The 27,477-nt window shown below is 35.7% G+C and overlaps 1 protein-coding gene across 1 annotated transcript in view; it reads right to left on the minus strand.

Annotated features, from left to right (window-relative positions):
• The window catches only part of MALRD1 (MAM and LDL receptor class A domain containing 1), a 513,794-nt gene that overhangs the window by 261,893 nt on the left and 224,424 nt on the right, over positions 1-27,477 (minus strand). Inside the window, exon 26 of the mRNA XM_053573250.1 lies at positions 26,186-26,477. Within this exon, the coding sequence (XP_053429225.1) occupies positions 26,186-26,477 (292 nt within the window). The remainder of the gene's footprint in view (positions 1-26,185; positions 26,478-27,477) is intronic.

A 27,477-nucleotide genomic window follows, 5' to 3' on the forward strand; every position in this document is an offset into this window, starting at 1 on the left:
ACACATACTTCTCATCAGCCCATGGAACTTACTCCAAAATCGATCACATTTTAGGTCACAAGTCTAACCTCAGTAAATTTAAAGGAATAGAAATTATTCCATGCATCTTCTCGGAACACCATGGAATAAAACTTGAGATGAGTAACAACAGGAATCTGCTTACTCATACAAAAACATGGAAGTTAAATAACCTTATGCTGAATGATAGCTGGGTCAGAGATGAGATCAAGAAGGAAACTGCCAAATTTTTGGAACAAAATGACAATGAAGACATGAACTATCAGAACCTCTGGGACACCGCAAAGGCAGTTCTAAGAGGGAAATTTATAGCACTGCAAGCCTTCCTCAGGAGAACGGAAAGAGAGGAAGTAAGCAACTTAATGGGACATCTCAAGAGACTGGAAATGGAAGAACACTCCAACCCCAAATCCAGTAGAAGAAAAGAAATAACCAAAATCAGAGCAGAACTAAATGAAATTGAAAACAAAAGAATAATACAACAGATCAATAAATCAAAAAGCTGGTTTTTTGAAAAGGTCAACGAAATAGATAAACCTTTGGCCAACCTAATCAGGAAAAAAGGAGTAAAATCTCTAATCTCATCAATCAGAAATAACAAAGACGAAAAAACAACAGACTCCTCAGAAATCCAAAAAAATCCTTAATGAATATTACAAGAAACTTTACTCTCAGAAATATGAAAATCTGATGGAAATTGACCGTTACTTGGAAGCACGTCACCTTCTAAGACTTAACCAAAATCAAGTGGAAATGTTCAACAGGCCCATATCAAGTTCGGAAATAACATCAACCATACAAAATCTCCCCAAAAAGAAAAGCCCAGGACCAGATGGTTTTACGTCAGAATTCTACCAAACCTTTAAAGAGGAATTAGTACCTATATTACTCAACCTGTTCCAAAAGGTAGAAAAAGAAGGAAGACTACCCAACACATTCTATGAAGCAAACATCACCCTGATCCTCAAACCAGGAAAAGACCCAACAAGAAAAGAAAATTATAGACCAATATCACTAATTAATATAGACGCAAAAATATTCAACAAGATTCTAACAAACAGAATCCAGCAACATATCAAACAAATCATACATCAGGACCAAGTTGGTTTTATCCCAGGGTTTCAAGGCTGGTTCAATATACGTAAATCTACAAATGTAATTCAGCACATAAACAAATTAAAAATCAAAGACCATATGATTCTCTCAATCGATGCAGAAAAAGCTTTTGATAACATCCAACATCCCTTCACGATCAGAACACTTAAGAAAATTGGTATAGAAGGGACATTTCTTAAACTGATAGAGGCTATCTACAGCAAACCCACAGCCAATATCATATTGAATGGAGTTAAATTAGAATCATTTCCACTCAGATCAGGAACCAGACAAGGCTGCCCATTGTCTCCATTGCTTTTTAACATTGTAATGGAAGTTTTAGCCACCGCAATTAGGGAAGAAAAGGCGATCAAGGGTATCCACATAGGGTCAGAAGAGATCAAACTTTCGCTCTTCACAGATGATATGATTGTATACCTGGAAAACTCTACTACAAAACTCTTAGAACTGATGAAGGAATACAGCAGCATCTCAGGTTACAAAATCAACATTCATAAATTGGTACCCAAGTTGAAAAAACAATTAAGGACTCTATCCCATTCACAGTAGTGCCAAAGAACATGAAATACTTGGGAGTTTATCTAACAAAGGACGTGAAAGATCTATATAAAGAGAACTATGAAACTCTAAGAAAAGAGATAGCTGAGAATGTTAACAAATGGAAAAATATACCATGCTCATGGTTGGGAATTGTTAAAATGTCCATGCTACCCAAAGCAACATGTAATTTCAACGCAAGCCCAATTAAAGCTCCACTGTCATACTTTAAAGATCTTGAAAAAACAATACTTCGTTTTATATGGAATCAGAAAAAACCTCGAATAGCCAGAACATTACTCAAAAATAAAAACAAAGCAGGAGGAATTGTGAACCAGAACTCAGACTATACTACAAATCGATAGTGATCAAAACAGCATGGTAGTGGCACAAAAACAGAGAAGTAGATGTCTGGAACAGAATAGAGAACCAAGAGATGAATCCAGTTACTTACCGTTATTTAATCTTTGACAAGCCAATTAAAAACATCCAGTGGGGAAAAGATTCCCTATTTAACAAATGGTGCTGGGTGAACTGGCTGGCAACCTGTGGAAGACTGAAACTGGACCCACACCATTAACCAAGATAGACTCTCACTGGATTAAAGATTTAAACCTAAGACATGAAACTATAAAAATACTAGAAGAGAGTGCAGGGAAAACCCTTGAAGAAATTGGGTTGGGCAAGTTTTTTATGAGAAGGACCCCCTGGGCAATTGAAGTTGCTTCAAAAATACACTACTGGGACTTGATCAAACTAAAAAGCTTCTGCACAGCCAAGAACACAGTAAGTAAAGCAAGCAAACAGCCCTCAGAATGGGAAAAGATATTTGCAGGTTATGACTCCAACAAAGGTTTAATAACCAGAATCCAGAGAACTCAAATGCATTAGCAAGAAAATAACAAGGGATCCCATAGCAGGCTGGACAAGGGACTTGAAGAGAAACTTCTCTGAAGAAGACAGGCGCACGGCCTTCAGACATATGAAAAAATGCTCATCATCTTTAATCATCAGAGAAATGCAAATCAAAACTACTTCGAGGTATCATCTAACTCCAGTGAGACTAGCCTACATCACAAAATTCCAAGACCAGAAACGTTGGCGCGGATGTGGAGAAAAGGGAACACTTTCGCACTGCTGGTGGGAATGCAAATTAATACATTCCTTTTGGAAAGAGATACGGAGAACACTTAGAGATCTAAAAATACATCTGCCATTCAATCCTGTAATCCCTCTATTGGGCATATACCCAGAAGACCAAAAATCACATCATAACCAAGATATTTGTATCAGAATATTTATTGCAGCCCTAGTCATAATTGCTAAGTCATGGAAAAAGCCCAAGTGCCCATCGATCCACGAATGGATTAATAAATTGTGGTATATGTACACCATGGAATATTATGCAACCTTAGAGAAAGATGGAGACTTTACCTCTTTCACGTTTACATGGATGGAGCTGGAACATATTCTTCTTAGTAAAGTGTCTCAAGAATGGAAGAAAAAGTACCCAATGTACTCGCCCTTATTATGAAACTAATGTAGGACCTTCACATGAAAGCTATAACCCAGTTACAACCTAAGAACAGGGAGAAGGGGGAAAGGGAGGGGAGGGAGGGGGGAGGTAGATGGAGGGAGGGGGATTAATGGGATTACACCTGCGGTGCATCTTACAAGGGTATATGTGAATCTTAGTAAATGTGGAATGTAAAGGTCTTAGCAAAATAACTAAGAAAATGCCAGGAAAGTTATGTTAACTAGTGTGATGAAAATGTGTCAAACGGTCTATGAACCAAGTGTATGGTTCCCCATGATCATACTACTGTACACAGCTATGATTTAATAAAAAATAAAAGAAGCAAATACAATAGATTTATTCATAACTATTTAGTACATAATTGATATAGACAATGTAACAATTTTTATAATTTTTATAACTATTAAACATAAAATATTATTGAAATATATTAAATATTTCCTATGAAGAAAATCAGGATTTTTTTTTTTTTTTTGGTAGAGACAGAGTCTCACTGTACCGCCCTCGGGTAGAGTGCCGTGGTGTCACATGGCTCACAGCAACCTCTAACTCTTGGGCTTACACGATTCTCTTGCCTCAGCCTCCCGAGCAGCTGGGACTACAGGCGCCCGCCACAATGCCCTGCTATTTTTTGTTGCAGTTTGGCCAGAGCTGGGCCTGAACCCGCCACCCTCGGCATATGGGGCCGGCGCCCTACTCACTGAGTCACAGGCGCCGCCCGATAATCAGGATTTTTTAAACGTAGTTCGGTTATCTGTGAATATTATATATTAATAAAATTAGACAAGTTTAGCATCAGAAAAAAAAAGTACTTGTCCCTAATTCATTAATGGTTAAGTTACTTGTATAGTAATAATAACAGAACAGTAATTATGACTAACATACAAAAATTTCCAATTCTAGTCTTTCTTATAAATTATGTTATATTGTTTACTCAATCTTTGCAATAACCCTAAGAAGAAATTCTGCTTATTAACCCCATTTTACGGATGAACAAAGTCATGAATAGAGAATGAAGCACCTTGATCAATGTTTTACAATATCGTAGAAAGCAGACCAAAGACATGATTCCAGGTAATTTTGTTTCAAAATATATATTCTTATCATTATGTATATTGCCAGCCAATTGCAAAAGGCATGAATGTGAGAAAATCTTAGCTCATGAAAGACAAAAGTGTTAATTTCTATTTACTGAAATCACCACTGTATCGTTTAGTTTTTCTTATGTTATAAACACAGTAAAGTAGCAAATCTTGTTTTCATTTTTAAAATGATCTCAATATTTCTCTCAATTTTGTAAAAGCTAATGAACACATTATCTGGAAATGGAATTTAAGTGCTTGAACAACAGTTTTCAGTCAAAAATTATGCATCTTTTGTTTATGTCAATGCGACATATTATATGAGAAATGAGGTCTCACTCTGTCACCCAGGCTGGAATTTAGTGGCACAACCACAGCTCACTGCAATCTCAAACTCCTGGCTTCAAGCAATCCTCCCCCTTGGCTTCTCTATGAGCTGGGATTACAGGCATGAGCTATTGAGCTGCCTACAACATGATATTTGATAACATGTTATTATATACTTAACATTGGCTATATTGAATTAATGGAGGATCCTGTTTTAAGAATTGTAGAACACAGTGTTTCTATATCTTATATTTTAAATATCTTATCATGGTATCTCCTTACACTTAATTAAATTTACAAAGAGAATCCCTCAGCCATTCCTCTTTTCTTTTTTTATCAATCCATTTAGCGCAAACTGTCTTTATCACAACAACAAAGAGAATTCCTCCTTTTTAAATATGACTTAGAAAAATATATTAACTCCTTGACTTTCAAATGGTTTTATTCCCAACTGTTTGTTCAAATAAAGCACCATATCAAAGATTATCAACTAAGTTTAAGCTTCTCTAGGGAAAATAATTTTTGATGTCTAGAGATCTCCCATTTTTAACATTCTTTTGCCTCCCAAAAGTAATTAGTTCTTAAGGGGTATACCAGAGAAGTTGGAGCTCTGCGGAATACAGGTGAAAACCATTTAATTAACCACAGATTCAATAGCCTAGATTAATTCAAAGTATACATGCGAGGAAATGTGAAAAGTATGAAACAGTTATAATTTGCAGATGAGAGCAGAGGAAAGGAGGAGAGATCTTCAAACGTTCAGCACAATTCTCCAGTGAAACCATCAGGTCCTAGAGATTTTGCCTTGGGGAGCTTTTAAATTAGAATTCAAGTTTCTCTACCAGTTACATGATCAATTATGCTGGCTTTTTATTTCCTTGGTTGAGTTTTGATAGTTTCTGGCTTTCAAGACACTAGCTTCTGTTTCTCCTTACAACAAGGAATTGAGATTTCTGACATCTTCTGTATCAAAATAATCAGTATATCTTTAAAAAAAGAATTACAGATAGCAAACCTGGGCCTGAGGTCTTCTAACTTAGTTGGGGAGCACAGTGAGTGGAGCATTCTCGGCAGGATGTCTATATTTTTACAGGGTTTTTCAAGTGATTGTGCTATATCAACAAGGCTAAGAACTATTATCTTAAAGTCTAATACACTGTTCTATGATTATAGTCTTTCTTCTAACTCTGTCCTTCTCTCTCACTACCTTCCTCTATAAACTAACACGATACTAGAACAATCCTATTAATGGTGTCTGTGTACACATCTGCTGTCTAATTTTTTATTCCCCTGGAGTTGCTATTAATGAGTGAATTTCACCTTGGCATGCACAGAGAAACACTGAAAGTACAACATTCAAGTTATCTGTTGTAATCCATTGTTGGATAGGTTGACAGTATGCCCACAGAAAACATTATTATCAAATAGTACCAAACCCTGAGCTAAGCTGACTTGTGATTCCAATGAACAGGTACTGGCAAAGGCTATGAATGTTGTAAGTCATCACAATTTTCTTTTCCCTCTGGCCACTAAGAAGCTTCTAGCTGAATTTCCTGTCTACCTGTAGAAACTGTTCATGGCCATCCTGGGTGCATTTCTCTTTGTGACTGTTCCTCTACAATGTCTTATTTTCCTACTGTGGCCAGGACTACATTTTGTGGCCTATCTCTGTCCTTGGCTTCTGTTTGGTAATTTTTAGCTGGCTGCATACCTGCCTAGACTAGAGTGCATTTCCCGGAAAACTTCAGTGTGTTCATGTGACTAGATTCTGGCTAATATTGTATAAATCTAGGGGTTCTGCGGCAATCACCAAAACCTTCCCTTAAAGGACAACTGTCACATACCTGGTAATCATTTTCTTCACCTCTGCATCCACCTTGCTACCTGAGGTACATTCTACCGCTTTAGATCATGAAGACAGGATTCTGAAGGGCTGCCTAGGACAGTAACTCATGATTCCGTATGCCTTTGATTGAAGATCACATAAATATACAAGCATGTGAATGTATATGAGGGTTGTCCAGAAAGTATCTAGCCATTGCTTCTTATATTTTTCATATTGCATAGCTAGGTATCTTCTGGACAGCCCTCCTATATGATGTGGCTATGTGCTTAAATGTATACATGTGTGATTTAAACACGACTTCACATCATTTACGAAATAAGGTATAATACTGAACAAAAGCACATTAACCACCTCAAAAAACTTACATAGGGCTTCAGAAATTTACTAATACATTTGTCAAAGCTTGCAGAAAGCAGGCTGTAGTGATTGTGCTACTGGGCTTTGTACTGATCATCAAATCGTTAATGTGAACATTTATCATGCAGGATATTACATTGAAATTTTTAATTTATCTGAAATAGGTTACAGCATTAATATAAAATGAAATCTGAACTGTATACTCTGGCAGGATTATGCAATATAATTTCTAGAATATTAAAATGTTCTATGTGTTACAAGAAAATAGATTTCTACATCAGTACTTTATTGTACCACACATGCAGTCTAAATTGCTAAGGCTTTTAAAAAATAGTAGTGTGTATTTATATATGCAGTCTCAGGCATTGAAACACATTTAAAAAGTAGCTAGAGTATGCAGATATTTAAATGAACTTTCTTTGGAAAGGCAATAAAGATGCCAAAATTAAAGTCCTTTCACAAATAGCTGTTTAAACAGTTTCCCAGTACAAACAATAATTTATCCTAAGTGAACAGTAAAGAACTGTATTTTATTAAGATCAACTGCTTTTAGACCATACAAGGTGAGGGAAAATCAGGCTAGTCACAACTTGTTTTGCAATGATAAATGTGTGCTCTTGTATATCCACTGCAAACATAACCAAGAGAAAATTTCAATTTTTCAGTTACCAAGCTGACTGCTGACCTATATCTTCACTTTTAAGTATGGGTCTTACCCATGAAACAGGGTGAAAATTGTTAAATCTTCTTCTCTAATTGACCTTTCTAGTTATTAGGAAAACGCTGTTAATAATGTCCAGCTTATGGCTCCAAGGACATTTCAAAGAGAGGAATAGCACATATAAAAGTAATCAGACTACAAAATAGTACTGAGAGAAATTAAAGAATACATGAATAATTGGAGAGATATGCCATGCCCAGAAAAGTCATATATTAATCTTCCCCAAATTGACAGATTTAATGCTATGATAATCAATATCCCAGTAGGGCCTAACATTTATATAAAAACACATAAACCACAGAATAGGCAATAAGATGAGACAAATAGATCAATGAAAGAGAACAAAGTACCAATTATGCATCTGTACTTATATGATTAATTAACTTTCAACAAAAGCTTCCAGGCAATCAACTGTTAAATGAGAAAAGTCCTTTCAACAAATGATGTTAGAATACCATAAGTAATATTAATTCATGATAAACCACAGACCTTAACTCCATTTTCTCTTATGAGAAAATATAGTGGCATATCTTTGTGATCTTCAATGGGGAAAAATTCTTCAGAGAAGCAGTGATCATTATATAAAAAAAACTTATAAATTTGAATTTGTCAATATCAAACATTTCTAATCATCAGATACCATTAAGAAAATAAATAGGACATTCACTGAAGAAAAAATGTCTACAGGATTGATATACTGATATTGGCCCATTCTTGATATACTGATACCCAGAATATATAGCAAATGTCTATATATTAGACAAGTGGATTAAAAAAAGCAGTCTCTCTCTCTCTCTCCAATAAGTATAAGTAAAAAACACCAGGAAAAAGCAAATCAAGCACAACGAAGTATTTCTTGCCCCATCCCCAGAACTGCTAAGATTAAAAAGACTGACAAACTAAATATTGGTAAAAGTATGGAGCAAGTCAAACCTCTTCCTTTTTTGGGTGGGAATATAAAATGACACAATCATCTTTGAAACTCATTTGGTCATTTCTTAGAAAGTGAGACATGCTTCTGTCTCAGGACTCATCAATTTCAGTTCCAGGAATTTACGAGTAGAAAACATATTTCCATAGAGACGTGTACACAAATTTTCATAGCAGCCTAATTTAAAATATTCAATAATTGGAAGCAGCCCATATGCTCATCAACAGAATGAATAAACACCTTGAGATATATTCAGAGAATGGAATACAATTAATTTAATAAAACAAATTATTGATAGAATACATGTCGTTGATTATAAACTCATGACCAGCATCTAATTTCTCATGACAGACATCAGAACACTGGATGCCTCTGATTCATAACGTCACACAGGCACTACTGGGTGGAGAACAAGGAAAATTTCTAGGTTGATGGAAATGTTCTCTATTTTTTTGTATTTGGGATTTTATAGTATCAATATATATAAATGTGTGGAATTCATCATACTATATACTAAAACACAAGTGTAAAATGAGAAGGCCCAATGTGTCTTATCAAAAATACAAAGGAGAAAAAAAGACTTTAGAGTTTCTGGGAATGTGGCAATGTGGAAATAAAATATTAAAAGACAAAATCTTCAGATTCACATAGTTCTTTAGATGTCAAACAAAGAAGCCTCTTTTACAAGTGGAACTTTGCCCTGGAAGTGAGGACAATGTAGTCTAAAAATCTGTACTCTTATATTAATTTGAAATTTAAAAAATTAAAAGGAAAACAAAGAAGCCTATCCAAATTCACATCATAATATTGAATAGACTATCAGAGAAAAAGAAAAAAAAATCAAAAAAAGCAGAGGAAAAAAGACTGGCTTATATTGAGTGAAAATTAGATTAAGAGTTGATGTCTTGATTGCAAAATTAGAAGTCCAGAGACAGTAGTAAAATGCCTGTCAAAAATAACTCACAGAAACTGCCTACCAACCTAAACTAATAGTAATATCTAGTGCAACCATTTTTCAAACACCATGCAAAAATAGAACCAATTAATTTAACTAACATTAACTATCAAAAGGTCATCATTAACAGAGCTTCTTAGAGACAAGGTATATTTCTGGAAGAAAGAAAATAATTTCAGAAGGAAGATCAGATATGAGGGATTAAAAAAACTGAAAACTAGATCTAAAAGTGTAGAGCTTTTCTCCTTTATTTAAATTTTTTAAATAAAAAGATTTTAAAGAGGCAAAATATAGCCTATGCTATATTTGTATAGTTTAACACAAAAGTTTATATGAACAATTTTAGGATTTTAAATGATACTCTTAGTAGATAATTTATTTTTGTTATCTATTCACATGTCTGCTGAAACAGACAACCTGGTGACAAGCTGAAGGACTGAATATGAGTTAAAATAATAGCACTCAGATATCTAATTCTCAGTATTTTTTTCCACAAAAATGAAAGACATGGCTCATGTGGAAAGAATGATAACTTGAATTAAAGACAATTTCTTGGAGCAATGAGATTGTTAAAAATTAAAGTATTTTAAGTTGAATATCTCACCACTATTACATAAGTATTGTACAGCCAATTGGCATTTCAAGCGAAGTCGATATTTTCAACAAATTCAGTTCACAGGGACACGAAATACATTGGGTTTCATGCAATCATATTTCTCTTCCAAGAAAAAGAAAGAAAGTGTTGTTTCACTTATACTCAACCATTCAAACTAGTTTATCATGACCTTTTTTGGTTTTTATTTAACAAGAACATATTTTAGGGGTTCACACAGTAAAAGCAGTTTAGTTTTAGCTATTATTATGCTATTATTTATATTATAAGCAAACTTTAAGTTTATTATAAGCAAACTTTAAGTTTGCTTATAATATAAATATTTCAGTAAGGATCAAGTTTAACAGAAACACAAATACATATATTATTTAACATATTCTTCTTAGTAAAGTATCTCAAGAATGGAAGAAAAAGGATCCAATGTACTCAGCCCTACTATGAAACTAATTTATGGCTTTCATATGAAAGCTACAACCCAGTTATAACCTAAGAATATGAGGAAGGGGGAGAGGGAGGAGAGGGAGGGGAGGGAGGGGGAAGGATGGGCAGAGGGAGGGTGATTGGTGGGATTACACCTATGGTGCATCTTACAAGGGTACATGTGAAACTTAGTAAATGTACAATATAAATGTCTTAACACGGCAAAAAAAAAAAAAAGAAAGAAAAATGTAATGGTTTGTTTTTTAGTGTTCCTAAGAAAGAACTAAATTGTGAGTGCTAAGGAACATATTGATGACATGAATGTATATTTTTAAGAATTATGCAATGGTATCACTTTTACCAATCATGTAACAAGAAATTAGGTAGTAACTTTAAGTTGGCATATCAAGTACTAAAATTAAATCTCTTCAGTTATTACTCAACAAATATAATTGCAGGGTGCTACCTTTACAAGGTGCATAGAGTATCACTCTTAGTTAATTCTATCCTGGACTTTGATCATTATGATCTTTACACTTTATTCCAAAACAAGTGATTTGTAGTTTCTAATCCTTTCTTGTTCTCTCATGCAGAACCTGAGAAAAAAAGGTTTTTCTCTTCTCCCATGTTGATTTTTAAAACTTCTGCACCCCTTCCTTATCCTTTCCATCATATTCTCAAAGTCTTCACAGCACAACACTCTACCTTTTTTACCCTAATTCAGTGGTTACATATCAGAATCACCTGATGCTTAGGATTCAACCTCAGAAATAATCGACTTATTGGACACTGGAAACAAGAGGTCTGGAGAATTAGAACTTTGAAAGAACTTCTGGATGACTGTAAGGCAGGGCTGAGAACCCCAACAATATATCCTGGCTGTTCTTGGATTATACCACCTCATTGTATAACTTCACTCATCAAAACTCATTTATCCTTTGAGACCCATGAGACCCATATGGATTACTTGTAGAACTTCTAGTCACTTCTTATTTACTGTCTTCTTTCAAATACCTTGTCAATCCCTGGAATTCTCTAAAATCTGAGCCACTGCTCACAGCCTTCCATTTCACCTGGATCCCTCTCATCATCCAGGGGATTTCAAAGTTAAGAAAGAAGACACATACAATGCAAAGCTACTATCATAAATAGAAATAAATAAAAGACATCAAATTGGAAAGGTAGGAGTCAAAATTTCCTTTTCTGCAAAGGATATGAATCAATGATCATCTCATGATGATGATCTTGAGAAACCTAAAAGGTCTACCCCCGTCCCCCCAAAAACATTAGAATATAAATACATTACGTAAAGTTGGAGAATATGAAATCAACATACAAAAATCAGTAGCATTTCTAGATGCCAACAGTGAACAAACTGAAAATAAACCAAGGAAAGAATTCCATTTAAAATTGGTACAATGAAAATAAAATACCTAGGAATAAATTCAACCAAAGAAGTGAAAGATTGTTATGACGAAAACTGCAAAACACTGATGAAAGAAATTGAAGAGGATACTAAAGTATAAAAAGATAATTTGATGCTCACAGATTGGAAGAATCAAGATTGTTAAAATGGCTGGTATTATTAAAAATGTCCCAATCTACAGAGTCAATGCAATCCCTATCAAAATACCAGTGACATTCTCCACAGAAATAGAAATAATAATCCTAATTTTTATATGGACTACAAAAGACTCAGAAGAGCCAAAGCTAGTCTAAGCAAAAAGAACAAAACAAGAGGAATCATACTATCTGACTCTAAATTTTACTACAAAGATGTTGTGACCAAAACAGTGTGGGACTAGCATAAAAGCAGACACATAAACCAGTAGAAGAGACTAGAAAACCCATAAATAAATCCACATATCTGCAGTACACTTGTCTTCAACAAAGGTGGGAAGAACATGTACTAGGGAAAGAACAGTCTCTTCAATAAATGGTGCTGGGAAAGTTGGTATATGGAGAATGAAACTAAGACTTTATCACCGGCCATTTACAAAACTCAAATAAAAATGGATTAATGAATTAAATGAAACTACTAAAATAAAACATTGGGGAAATGCTTCAGGAAATTTTCCTGGGCAATGACTTCTTGAGTAATATACCCAAAGCACAGGTAGCCAAAGGAAAATGGAACAAATGGGATCACATCAAGCTTAAAAGGTTTTGTGCAACAAGGGAAACAGTTAATAAAGTGAGGAGATAACCCACAAAATATTTGTAAACTACCCATCTGACGAGAGATTAACTAGAATGTGAGAGATACTCCAACCATTCAATAGGAAAAAACAAATAATCCAATCAAAAATGGGCAAAGGATCTGAAAAGACATTTCTGAATAAAAACATGTGAATAGCCAACACATATACAAGAAATTGCTCAACATCATCAGTCGTAAGAGAATATTCAAATCACAACTATAATTATGTGCATATCATCCCCACCCCAGTAAAATGACTTTCATTAAAAAGACAAGCAATCACCAATGCTGAAAATCAAATAGAGAAAGGATAACCCTCATAAACTATTGGTGGGCATGTAAATTAGTGCAACCATTATGGAGAACAGTATGGAAGGTCCTCAAAAAATTAAAAGTAGAAGTCACATTTGACCCAGGAATTCTACTGCTTGGTATATATAGAAAGGCAGGGAAATTCGTATATCTAAAGGATATCTATACTCACACATTTATTATAATAATATTCGCAATAGCCAAGATTTGGAATCAACCTAAATATCTATCACTGGATGGATGAATAAAGAAATTGTGGTACATGCACACAAGGAAATATTATATAGCCACAAAAAAGAATGAAATCCTGCCATTTGCAAAAAGGATGGATGAAACTGGAGAACATTGTGTTAAGTGAAATAAGCCAGGCACAGAAAGTCAAATCTCCCATGTTATCACTCATTTGTGGAAGCTAAATATTAAAAACAATTTATCGCATGGAGACGGAGTGGAATGATAGTTAACAGAGGTTGAGAAGAGTACCAGGGAATGGGGATAGCAATGAAGTCTATAGAAATAGGTGGTTAACTGAAAGACTGGGTGTAAGGTGAGAAGTAAAAAGAGGAATTGAGAAAGGTATTTGGTTTGGGAAGAAATGTTCATCTCTTACTTGAGTTACTTCAACATCCTCCTAATTAGGCTTGCTGCTTGTACCTGGTTATCTTGCAATCTACTCTCTCCACTACAACCATAGTGAGACTTTCTAGGTGTAAATGAGATCATGCCACTTTTCTTTAAAACTTCAAGTGGTTCACCATTTCACTTGAAGTAAAACGCCATGCACTTGTAGTAACCTATCAAAGCTTCTTTCCTATTACCTCTCTGATCTGCTATCCCATTAACTTTTTCCACTTTTATTCTCTCCAGCTACACCAGCCTCCTTTTTATACATGTCCGAAACACTGTGCCATGGTGCTGTCACCTGGGATGTCTCCTATGCTTGAAATACTCTTTTGTCTCATGTCTATGCAGCTAATTTCCACAACTCTTTCAAGTCTTTGCTCACATCCCTTATTAAATTACATTTTCATAATCTGTGTTTGCATTATATACATAATCTGATTTGATTCAGAGGAAGTGAAGCTCTCTCACCATTAGAGAAAAGTCATTAGTAGTCCATACCACACAGTAATAATTTAATTTACTAATAATTTACTATCTGTAGTTACCTGGAAAGAAGTATGTAATAAATCCAAAGCCTTAGAAAACCAAGTAGTGATTTTCAAACTATAATGTGACTGGCGTAAGAAATTTAGATATTATAAAGGAAAATTCCATACACTGAAGTTGATAATGACCGCATTTGTAAAAAGAAATGATTGGCTTCAAAATTTAAATTTTTGTTTCAAGGCCTGGTCAGAAATCCAGGGTCTTATTATGATGGCCCTAAAGGAATCTCTTCTTGCCTGTAAGTATAAAGCTGACATAGACAAAAACCAGACCCAGGATTTGATTTAATAGATTGTAGATTATCACAGAGACTAAAATGAAACCCAAGAAAGTCTTATAAGTGAAATTTGGCACACTGGCTAGGAAAAAAATTGGATCATTAGAATCACAATTGCACATTAGGAAACTCACACAACTATAAGCAGTCCAAACAATAAAACCCAAATATTTGGTACAAAAGCCTGAGATTAGTTGGGGGGTTAAATACAGATAATATAAACCATGCCAAATATTTTAGGCAGAATGTCATTTGATAGAAAGAATTACATATATAAAAAAACCATTGAAATGGTTGGATGAGCTCTAGTGAGGTTTTCCAGAAATGACTTCCAGAATTTGCTCTCTACCAGACCAACTACCAATAAAGAAATCACAGAATATCTTTTTAAGTGAATTCTGGAAAGTTAGAGCCCCTCTAAGTATAACCCGGGACAAATCAATATTTGATTAAATATCCTAATTATGAAGCACATAACAACTGAAAATAAGTTCCTTTGTTAAGATACAGAATTGTCTACTGTGTCAAAGCACAAGAAAGCAATGCATTAAAGTGAGAGACTTTTTTTTTTTTTTAAACTTAACAAAATGAGCTAAGTAGTCCAGGCTGATGTGGCAGCTCTTTAGTGTTTGGGAAACTGTACTTCATCTATTATGTTTCTTGTTGCAGAGGCAATTCTTCAATTCATGAACTTAGATCGAAGCTTTAGTTCCTGCCATCACAACCACATTCCAGCCAGTGGTAAGGAAAGACGCAAAATGGAAAGAATGGATTTTACTTTTAATTGCACAGCCTACAGGTTGTATGCAACATCCATCTGTTTACACTCCATTGGCCAAGATTAAGTCACACCTTCCATACTTACTACAAGGTAGAATAAGAAATGTAGTTTTCATTCTGTTTAACTATGTGCCTCTTAAAATACTGAGAGTTTTGTTACTACAAGAGAAAAAGAATGGCTGCAGAGGATTGAATAGCAGATTACCATACCACCAACCTTGGGTGAATCAATAAAACAAGGATGCCTGGTTTAGACCCCAGCAATGATTACTTTTTACATAGTTAATTTGTTTAATGATCATTTTGTGGTAAAGCTACACAAAAGAACAAATTTTAAATGCAAACTTCGCTGGTTACCTTAATGACAAAAGAGAAATTTAAAAATAATTTTATGCCAATATGAGCTAATTTTGCAGGATGATAATATGCAATATAATTGATACTATGCAACATTAGGTATATTACTACTTTTTACTAAGATGTTCTATGATTTTAAATAAGACATAACAATGCCATGCATTTTTAAATTGAGGCATTGGATAAGTAATGTGAGAGAAGCTGTTGAATCAATATTTATATAGCTGCTTAATATGTTATATCCAAAACCAGTTTTAAATATATTAAAAATATTATCTAGGATTTCCAACACTGTTCTCTACACAAGTCATATGGAATTTTGTAGACTTTCTTATCCGTAATATATGAAATTGAGAAAAGGAAGATTTGTAAAACATCATCACCAGCATTTGGGAATGAAAGAATTAGGGAGAAACCTGTCTCCCACAGTGAGAAAATTTTAGTTCTCTTTAGCACGCTACACACACAACACAAAGAGGAGTCCAGAAAAGTGTCTAGTATTTAAAAACGAGAGGATAGGCTATGAAGTCAGTTAGGGTATTAATAATTAAATTCATGAACAAAAGATAGATATTTTTTCTTTGTTAAGACAATAGAAACAGAGCTTTAAGACTTTAAAAAACCCAGTTCATCCCTGGCTCATCCGAGCTGAAGTCTCACTCATCCAAGCACCACACCCATTGAGAACACTAAGTATAAACTAAGTATAGCCTCCTTGCATACACTATTTGCTATGGGATGGGAGGGAGCTGCAACATGGCAGACTGAGAATTCCTTAAGTGGAAACTTTCAGACCACTGGGAGTCCAGAGACAAGGGAGAAAACGCAGGAAAAATTCATAGGCAGAATTTCTGAGAAAGTCTGCTGAGACCCAGAGAGACAGACACTGTATCAGCCTGTAGTGAGGCAGATAGACACTGCCCAGATTCAAAATCTCAAGAGGTTTTTATTAAGATTTTAGGGCATATGTTTACAGAATGAAGAAGTAAAGAGTTAATATGAATCAGTCATGCAGGTGGTTTTTGATTATGAAAAAGGTCATCAGAGTAGAGGCACTAAATCATAGAACAATTCTCAAGGCAGAACTAAGTAGGTAACAAAGTTGCCTTAGGGGACAGGAGAGAAACTGCTATGGTTACAGCCTACAGGCTAGATAGTCTCAGCTCAAGGGTACTTTTTAATTTCCTTATAACTCTGCTGATATCCTATCTCCTCTAAGCTGCTGAATTTTACTCAGATGTCCCTAAACTAGTTTTGTCTCCATTCTGGCAAACATTCCAATCCCTCTTGCCATCATAGGTGTGCTGAGCAATGGGGAGCTCAGGCCCATACCATTCCCATGCAAGTCCTCTGGAATGTCCACTGCATTATATTTCTACCCACAACTATTAGTAATGTGTTCCTGAAAAATCAGATGTTCTGCTTGAAGTGCTATATCCTAGAGGCAAATTCCCATTATTTAAATGGGAACAATCACATCATTTAGTTATATCATTATATCATTTAGTACCACGTATCGACCCATCACCCCAATTAAGTGCTTAAAATGCAAATGAAACTCAGCAAAACACCAAAAGGGTATAATGTTTGTATTGTATTTTCAAGGGCTATAAATTCTGTGAGGTCTATACTGTTGATGAGCTTGTCTATTTGTCTTCATTGTTGTCTTCTTTAGACCAACATTATACCATATGTTTATGTGGACATATTTAGTAGTGAGCATCTTAGTTAGATATTCCAAGAACTCGTCAACTACATATAAGAGACACTGAAAAAACCTATACTCATGAAAAATGCACCAACAAAGAAAGGCTCACAGTGAACTTGATGCCCACCTTTCCTAGCAGCACCTTTGATGTCATAGCACCTTTGATGATGAGCATCCTCTGAATTGTCATGCCAATTGTATGTGGTATGACACTTGTGATTTTTCCTCTATAATACATTGCATACAAACTATTCTATGAGGTTTTAGGTGATATAAATATATTTTTCCAATATAAGTATTAGCCAAAATTTAAAAAAAAAAAAAAAAACAAGGTAAAGTGAGATACAGGCATTCTATGAAGTTGAATATTAAAAAGTCAACCTTCTAGCTGGATGCAGTGGCTCACACCTGTAATCCTAGCACTCTGGGAGGTGGGTGGATTGCTTGAGCTCACAAGTTCAAGACCAGCCTGACCAAAAAGCGAGACCTTGTCACTCCTAAAATAGAAAAACTGAGGCAAGAGGATAGCTTACATTGAAGAGTTGGAGGTTGCTGTGAGCCATGATGTCACAGCACTCTACCCAGGGCAACAGCTTGAGACTCTATCTCAAAAAAAAGAAAAGAAATAAAAGAAAAAAAAAGTCAACCTTCCATTTGATCCTGTAGTCTCATTACTAGGTATCTACCTAGAAGAACAAAATTCATTTTAGTACAAAGACATGTGTAGCACAATGTTTATTGCAGCTCAATTCACGATTGCTAAGATGTGGAAGCAACTCGAGTGGCCAACAACCGGTGAATGTATTTATTTATTTATTTATTTTGCAGTTTTTTGACCGGGGCTGGTTTTGAACCCACCACCTCTGGCATATAGGGCTGGCGCCCTACTCCTTTGAGCTACAGGCGCCACCCAACCCATGAATGTATTAACAAACTGTGCTATATATATACCATGGAGTACTATTCAGACATGAGACTTTACATCTTTTGTGTTTACCTGGATGGAGGTGAAACACATTCTTCTTAGTAAAGTATCACAAGAATGAAAAAAGACACTAATATGAAAGCAATATATAAACTACACACTCACACGAAAGAAAAAAAACAATACTATAGTCTAGTAAGGAGGAGGGGAGAGGATGGAAAGGGGAGGGAGAGAGGGGAGGGAGAGTAGGGAGGGTGATTGGTGGGATCTCTCCTAATGTGCCCAAAGTGAGAGTGTTCAGCACGCCCCCCTGGGTGAAGGGCTCATAGTAACTTGAACTTAACCTTGGAAATGAAAACAATGTAACCTAAACATTTGCACCCTCACAGTAATCTGAAAACAAAAACAAGAGATGTTCTACTAAAAAACATTAACTTGGAAAACATTCTGTGGAGTGTGCTTAGATATTAAAAAATAAACTTCTTCCCTCTTCTCCACCCACAACATACTCTATCAAAACTTCTAGGAATCTCAATACCTTTTCAGAAGGCTGCCCACCTTCAAAATGGCCAGTCACATTAATCTCTTGCTTGTCTCCTTTATTCATAGGTGGCTGTCATGTCAATACTATCTCTGGATCCTTACTGTGACCTTTCCTTCCTTTCCATTTTGTATTATGAATAACAAATGAAAATTCCACATTTAGCAATTAGATATTTGGGGACTTTGGTGAGACCAATTACTTTGAATGGCGATAGGAAGGAAAACAGACATTTGAACCCTGGCTTTGAGTAATGAATGGAACACGAGGAAGGGAAGGAAAAATAGTGTATACAGTGTGCTTTGAAAAAAATTTCCTGACACACATGATGGCTCAAGCCTGTAATCCTAGCATTGGCAAGCTGAGGCAGGAGGACTGCTTGAGCTCATGAGTTTGAGGCCAGCCTGAGCAAGAGTGAGAGCACCTGGTCTCTACTAAAAAAAAAGAAAAACTAGTTGGGCCCAGCTGCTCTGGAGGTTGAAGCAAGAAGATTGCTTAAGCCCAGGAGTTTGCTGTTAGTTATGAAGATGCCCTGGCACTCTACCGAGGGTGACAGAGTTTCAATTTGTCTCTGAAAACAAAAAACAAACAAATAAAAAAAGAAAAGAAATTTCAACTTATATAGAGGTCAATGTCATCACTTTCCCAGGGGACAAAGAGGGGCAGGAAAAAAGAAAGAAAGAAAACTCAGAACACTGACTATATACCAAGCATCATCCAGGCATAATTTGTAGTATTATCTCAGTTATTTTTCAAATCACCAAGAGCCAGATTCTAATAGTCTCATTTTTAAAGAAGAAAAAGAGAAGAATTATTGAGGTTGAGTAGATTAGGTGACATCAAACAGCTGGCAAGCTGAGCCAAGACCCATGCGACTTTGCACTAAAACAAAACACAGGACTTACTGAATTGTTGAGCCATGTACCATAAGCCAGATCTCCTAACTCAATATTCCAACTGAATTTCTATGCCAGTGTTCTCATCAGTAGGTAGCAGTGTTTTAAAGTCCTGCCAAATATTTCAGGGAAATGAGGTGCTCTGAAAGAGGGCTTAATCCTTTCAGCTCCCGTTGCTTTATGAACTTATTATTATGTGTTTTTTTTTTTAACAACAGTTGACTTCTATTCTTGTCATTTTGCCAACACTTATGCGCATATATGGAAATGAAAACCTTCAAAAATAAAGTAGGCAGGAAGGGGAGATAGGAGTTGGGAAAATTCCTACAATGCCTACTATCTGGGAAATAAGCAAACTAATAACTTTGACTCAAATGGTACAAAAGCTATCTATATAACCAAAGTATTGTACCCCCCCATAATATCCTGAAATAAATCCTTTAAAAAGTTGATTGCCTTGTTATATTCTAAGACAGATTTGTCGAATAACTTTTATTTGGAACGGCTGTGATGAATTAAACACACACACGCACAAGCCTTGAACTCTGCTCTTATTACATATACTTAGAGTTTAAGTATCTGTGAATAAGTAGAAACTATCATAGTGGTTGAATTTGCATATGGACATTTAGAAGAGAAATGTTGGGTTGTCTTTTTCTTATTAAAATTCATTAAACAATTACTTTTCTCCTTCATCATTTAGCAATTAACAAAATTGCCATCCAAATAAGCTCTTAACTATAATTTCTAGGGACTCGATATTAATTTAATATTACTTTTGCTAATAAAGCCGTGGGTCTATTTTGATTAATTAGAATCACTGACTCCAGATTCAGCTCAATTGCATCTTGCTAAATATATATGTTTTGCCTCCTCTTGTCTTTTCTATTTTAAGCTATCCTTGATGGAATTGTTAGTCTCCACACATGAATGTAGATGATGGTCTGCGTGCGCCAGAGTCATTTCCAAAAGTTTAATGGATGTCACCACTGTTCGCGGAACGCAATGCCATTCACCCTGGTTCAGTCTGTGGAAGTTACAAGCTAAGGGTTGCTGTAGTCATAGGAAATTAAGAATCATTTAACATTTCGAGTATACACACATACACACCCAGACATGCTCACCCAAACTTTGTGAGATGTCACAAATAAATTAGAGAGGTTTTCAATAAGCAATAGGATCGAATGATTATAGTGTTACATAAAATAATTATATGCTTATGATCTCTGGAAACAATTTTGCTGAAACAAGTAAGACAAACACTTTCTTAACAAAATGGAAATAATAGAGACTCTCAAATGTTTATACCACCAAAAAAATACTGATAAAGATAACAAAAATGGGGTGGTGCCTGTGGCTCAGGGTGTCGTGTGCCAGCCCCATATACTGAGGGTAGCAGGTTCGAACCCAGCCCTGGCTAAATTGCAACCAAAAAAATAGCTGTGCATTGTGGCGGGTGCCTGTAGTCCCGGCTACTCGGGAGACTGAGGCAAGAGAATTGCCTAATTCCAGGAGCTGGAGGTTGCTGTGAGCTGTGACGCCACCACACTCTATCCAGGGCTATCGCAGTGAGACTCTGTTTCTTAATTTAAAAAATAAATAACAAAAATGTAGGGTAATGTAAATGAGATTATTTTTTATAGAATGAATGCCTACCATATATCAGACATTAAGCTAAAGAAATCACATGGGCAATTACTCCTTAATTCTTAAGAGCTTGAGAACCTAAGAAATTGGTAGAAATTCTCTCTGCTTTATAGAGGAAACGGCATAGAAACATAGCTAATCAGAGATGAGTCTGGTATTAATACCTAATCTATTTGAATATAGTTTCTGGATTTTCACATTTAACCTGGAGTGTATTTTTGTGCTTCTTTTTAATTAAGAATATAACTGTAATTATGATGAATTCAAAAACTTCACCCCAACAAAAGTGCTTTAGAGCTGTGGTCCCCAACCTGTGGGTCCCAGACTTGTACCATCCACCACCCACAGTCTGTTAGGAGCTCAGCCTCCGCTGCAACATTGCTATCCACCCCGCCATGGAAAAATTATCTTCCATGAAACCAGTCCCTGGAGACCACTGCTCTAGAATATTCACTTTACTGTTTACGCTGTCCACTGGAGTAACCCATTGCTATCTGCGGCTACTGAGTAATTTTAATGAGGGTAATCCAAATTGAGATGTGCTGTAAGTTTACAAAGGACTGTGGATTGAACGACTTAGTTTGAAAATGAGAATGTAAAATATCTCATTGATATTTTATATTGAATTTGGTATTGATAATATTTTTCAAAAGTGGAATTAAAGAACATATATATATATTTTTTTGTTGTTGCAGTTTGGCCGGGGCTGGGTTTGAACCCGCCACCCTTGGCATATGGGGCCGGCGCCCTACTCACTGAGCCACAGGTGCCGCCCTAAAGAACATATATTATTACACAGTTTTGGTACCTCTGGTACACAGACTCACAAGATTGCTGCAAGAAATGATTAGTATTGCGATATTGCTACCTACGTGAACTCTTTATCCTGAGTCTTTTGAGACTATTTCTAAAGAATAAAATTGGTTCTTTCTTCCAAAACAAAATATATATATATATATTATTAAAATTCTCTTCCCTTTTTTGTTAATGCGACTGCTAAAAAACGTAAAGTTAAATATGTGGCTTGCATTGGTGACTCATTTCTTCTGGATGTCAAAGGTATCTGTTAACTCTCTTCAACTTCATTAAGATTGTAAGAAAGAATTTAGCCTTTTATTTGCTCAAGATATCCCTCTCTCAATTCCCACTCTCCTCATCCTCAAGAAAAAAAGAAAATATATATGTGTAAAATGGCCTTCTCTTAAAATATCAGGGACTGTGACAGAATTGTCTGAGCTCACAATGAAGTCACAGTTTTTCAGAACCATTTCACAGTTTGAGACAGTAAGTAAAGTTGAGCATTTCACTGTTAGTTTCTGAAGGCAGAGTTAAAGGTACATCAGCTAGCTGACCAGAGTGTGAGTGTCACACACACATTTTTCACCTCCTTCATTTGAATTAAGCATTCCAGCTGAGACTGCTATGCAAATACGAAATCATTTCACTCCATGTTTAGAATCCTCCTCGTGGTAGAAATAAAGGTGTTCCATTTCTTCTCTTGGAGTGTTCTCCTGAAGACATTCCTCCCACCTGTCATACATATGTACTATACGTATGTTATATTTTCATATAATAAAATAATACATGAATATTTATTCATAGGATTCATTCATGTTGTATATTTTTATATTAATTCTTTCTTGGGGTTTATTTCTTTTCTAGAACCACTCAATGTACTTTCAATGTAGGTTCATTTGGAGAAAAGGTTAACCACTCAAATGGTCCTCAGGATAGCACCATTCTGTTTGCAGTAGTTGAGATACTCAGCTATACAAAGTGCTTGCCTCAGCGGAATTATCACCCACAGTCCACCTGTGGTCTGCATGCTGCCACTTCTTCCCAGGCTGTTTCCCCTGCCTGCAGCCCTCTCTCCCTGCTGTGCTCGCATTCCATTGGCCTTGCCTTACAAACCAAAGGGTTCCTTCCCTCCTTAGGTCTCCGAGTGTGTTGGCAAATTCCTAAGCATCCTATATAAATTTAAAATTAGATACCTCTCCAAGACTTGGCAATTATGAATTGAGCTGCAATCAACAATCTGGTGCAAATATCTTTGTTGCCAAGTGACTTTTAGTCTTTTGAATATATACCTAGTAGAGGAATTGTAGGATAAAATGGCAGGTCTACATTTAGATCCCTGTGTGTTCTCCAAATATCCAGTGTACTCAGTATTACAATAAAACCAATTTATAATCACTCACACTTTCATATGAGAGATGAATCACAACTATAGCCCAAGATGAAGGAGGGATGGGGTGAGAGGGGGGATGGTTCGATAGAGGGAGGGTTGATGGTGGGACCACACCCATGGAGCATATTGCAAGGGTACAAGTCAAATCTATCAACTATTGACCACAAATGTTTTAACACTGTGATTAAGTAAATGAGGTGAAAGCTATGTTAATTAGTAGGATGTAAACACTCCAATTTGTACAAATAATCAATACATTAAATCCCACAAAGGCATAAATGTATTCATGATCTATATATATGTGACTTAATAAAAAAATAAAATTAGATACCCTCAAACTGAATGTTTTTTTTTTTAATCTTCTCTATATCCCTGTAAAAGTTTGTGGTTTTCTTTGCTTTTGCTTATTTTTCCTCAAATTTCTTCCTTCTTAAAATTTTTATGGATACACAATAGTCCTACCTATTTATGGGGAATGTGTGATGTTTTGATACAAGAACACAATGTATAACGATCAAACTGGGTAATTGTGGTAGCCATCTCCTCAAACACTTGTCATTCCCTTATGTTGGGGACCTTCCAAATCCATCCCTCTAGTCATTTTGAAATGGAGAGTAAGTGATCGTGAACCGTAGTCATCCGATTTGCTGCGTAAATAGAACTGGAGGACGTTATATTAGGAGAAATAAGCCAAACACAGGAAGACACATATCTTATGTTCTTATCCACAGGTGGGAACAAAAAATTGGTCTCATAGAAGATGAGAATAGAAGGGTGGTTACCAGTGACTGAGAAGGCTAGTGGGCAGAGGGGATGGGGAGAGGTCAGTTAACAGGCACAAAAATACAGTTGGAGAGAGAGAATATGATTGATATTCAGTACTTCACAAAGTTTTTATATTTCTCCTGCCACTTAATTATCTTATCTAATATTAAAGTTATTAGAGCCATTTTTCTATTCCTCCTTGCCCTACTGAGTTATTCCTGAGAGCAGAGATTTGATTATTTTCTATTCATCAAGAATTGTAATACAACACTTCAAATATAAGAATACATAAAGAGCACAGAGATTATTTATAAGTACCCTTAATTTAACAATGAATTTCTGTAGATACTTTTAAGTTTTCCTTCTGAAATTTTTTTAAATGGCTTAATTCAAGATTTTACAGATTTTAGTATTCCCAACAAGATTGGCTTATTCTTCCTATATCCCATTTAGTAGCAGTTCACTAACTTTAGAACTGGTTGAACATAAAACTTTTGCTCCCTCACCATGTGGATGCTAGATTATTTTTTTATTATGATCAAGAAATTACTATGCAAAGGACTAGCCCTTTATAAGACCCAGTGTAGCTGTCACACCAACCTCCTACAGAAGACAAAGCCTTCCTCATGTAAGTAGATTGTCTGAGGAACCTGAAACACCTTGAATTAAATCCATACATTTATATTTATCTCTCACTATATAGCCTTGAAATGTTTGTTTTCTACTAAACCATTCCATACACTGTTAGGAACATCAGGCAAAGAACCGATTTGACTAATTGTCAACTGGGAACTACTTGTCTAGAAACTTCCTTTTTTTTTTTTTTTTTTGTAGAGACAGAGTCTCACGGTACCGCCCTCGGGTAGAGTGCCGTGGCGTCACACGGCTCACAGCAACCTCTAACTCTTGGGCTTACACGATTCTCCTGCCTCAGCCTCCCGAGCAGCTGGGACTACAGGTGCCCGCCACAACACCCGGCTATTTTTCTGTTGCAGTTTGGCCAGGGCTAGGGTTTGAACCCACCACCCTCGGCATATGGGGCCGGCGCCCTACTCACTGAGCCACACCTCATAATCAAATTAAAATATTTCCCTGGGGAAATAAAGGCAGAAATAGCAATAGTGCCCATTCCATCTACCATTTCAAAACAACCACATTCATATATTTGTCATAAAGAACTTTGGTTTTCCTTAACTATAAGAGAGAAAATTTAGATACCAGTGGGACTGCACTTTTGTTTTCTATACTAAACTCATGGTTTAAATATTAATATCTGTTGTATTACTGATTGACAAAATCTGCTCTCATCATTTAATAATACATAGCGCATTTATTTTCATCTCATGCCTTTAATATAGTATATGGATTAATGGTGCCTGCTGTTTCTGCTTCTTACAACACCATCACTAAAGGTATCACATTAAACATTTACCAGCTCAACAGTTTAATATAACTTTTTAGAAAAAATTACCTAAAGATATTTTAGGTTAAAAGGATATATGGACACGTTCAATCATCTAAACTATTTCAATATATAAACTTACTCATTGAAATTGACTGTGGGTTGGCGAAGAATAAGGCAAATGGTATAACCACAATAATGGCTAATCAAAATTGAATAACTCTATTCTTAAATTTTATGTATCTTATCAAACATGAATATATTGTTTTAGCATTGAATTCTGAATCAGCAAACAAAGGGGTCTTCTCTTATTTTATACAGGAATATGAATACACAGAGAAGTCAGGAACTGGTAAATATCCCAAGCTCGGAGAAAATTTGCAAGACATTTTTTGAGTAAAGGCTGGAAGGAATTATTTTCTTAGGTTCCAAAATCTTTTTTCACCTAAAAGCAATGAATAATAAGTGCTAATGTTATTTTATTCCCACTCTCTTCCTTCCTTCCCTCCCACCTTTCACTCTGCAAAAACACCAAAGAAACACAAATCAGAATCTACCTGGTGGAAGAGGCGGTCCCTGTTCTTCTTTCACAGAGTGATGGGACAGTAGACAGCTCTTGGCAAGAACAATGTCATCAAGGGCAATGTCACCATGATGGCCTTCCCCAACTCTACCTTCAAATTTGAGCTGGAAGTCTTCATCACTAAAGAGCGATAGTTCTCTTCTCTGCCAGAAATTGCCTTGTTCTACGGTGAGGTTAAGAAGGACCTTGGTTTGGTTTGTGATTGACACCTGCATCAAGGTGAGGGCCCCAATGCCATTTCCATACATATGATAATGAAAAATAATCTGAAACCCAAAATAGAAATATGATATTAGTATAGTTAATTTCATTATATTTTTAATTATATCACATAGATCTCCCCTTTCTTCCCAGATTCCCAAAGGGAAATCAGATTGTTCTATGAATGTTTTAACACAGAGTGAAGTTGGGCCAGCACAACTGTACTGTCATGGGTGGAAGACAGGACACTAAGGATGACACAGAAATTTAGTAAAAGATAAATGAGCTGAGCTTACTTTCTTTTCTGTGATTTTTAAAAGCAGGACTCCTCAATAAACCCTTAAAACCCAATGTCGAAGGGATAAAATATCCTTAAATAGTGATGAATTATATAAAAGGACTTTTCATGATTATGATATAGCAGAGACTCAGTAAGATCATTTTCGATCTAATGAAACGAATCATTTTCTTCAAAATAGAAGGCTCTTCTTGCTTATTTCATGGCTATTCTTGCACTACAGATATATTTTCCATTCTATGAGATCCTCAGGGCTCCACTTTTATATAGCAAAGCCCCAGCAGAGCAGGAGTTATTCATATTTTATTTAAAATGCTAGAAATAGACCTTAGGAAAGCAGGGTGGGGAGCTGTTCCCTGAGTGAAAATTAATAAAAGTATTTTTGAGGGATTAACAATTCAACATAGCAAAGAAAGAATTTAGTGATTGCTATACACTGGGAGAAAGCCAGGGCAACTTCCAGAAGAAAGAACAGTATGGGTTAGGGAAAATAGGAAATCAGAACTTTTAAACTTTAAGCTTTTCTTTTGTCATTTGTGTCAATGAGAGAAAACAGTTCGGAAAAACATTTTTGAAACACTAGCAGTCATGTACATAATACTGTAGGAAAAGAGAAACGGAAGTGTTCACAGGGTAAAGAATGAGATCGTACAACTTACACCGTGTATTACTTTGAAAGGTATCAACTAAGAACAGGTGAACCTCCTGACGCCTCTACCCACATTTCCCAGCTGATGAAATCTTCGAGGAGTGTTCTACAGTCCGAA

This window comes from Nycticebus coucang, chromosome 20 (assembly GCF_027406575.1).
Source record: "Nycticebus coucang isolate mNycCou1 chromosome 20, mNycCou1.pri, whole genome shotgun sequence".
Taxonomy (NCBI): domain Eukaryota; kingdom Metazoa; phylum Chordata; class Mammalia; order Primates; family Lorisidae; genus Nycticebus; species Nycticebus coucang.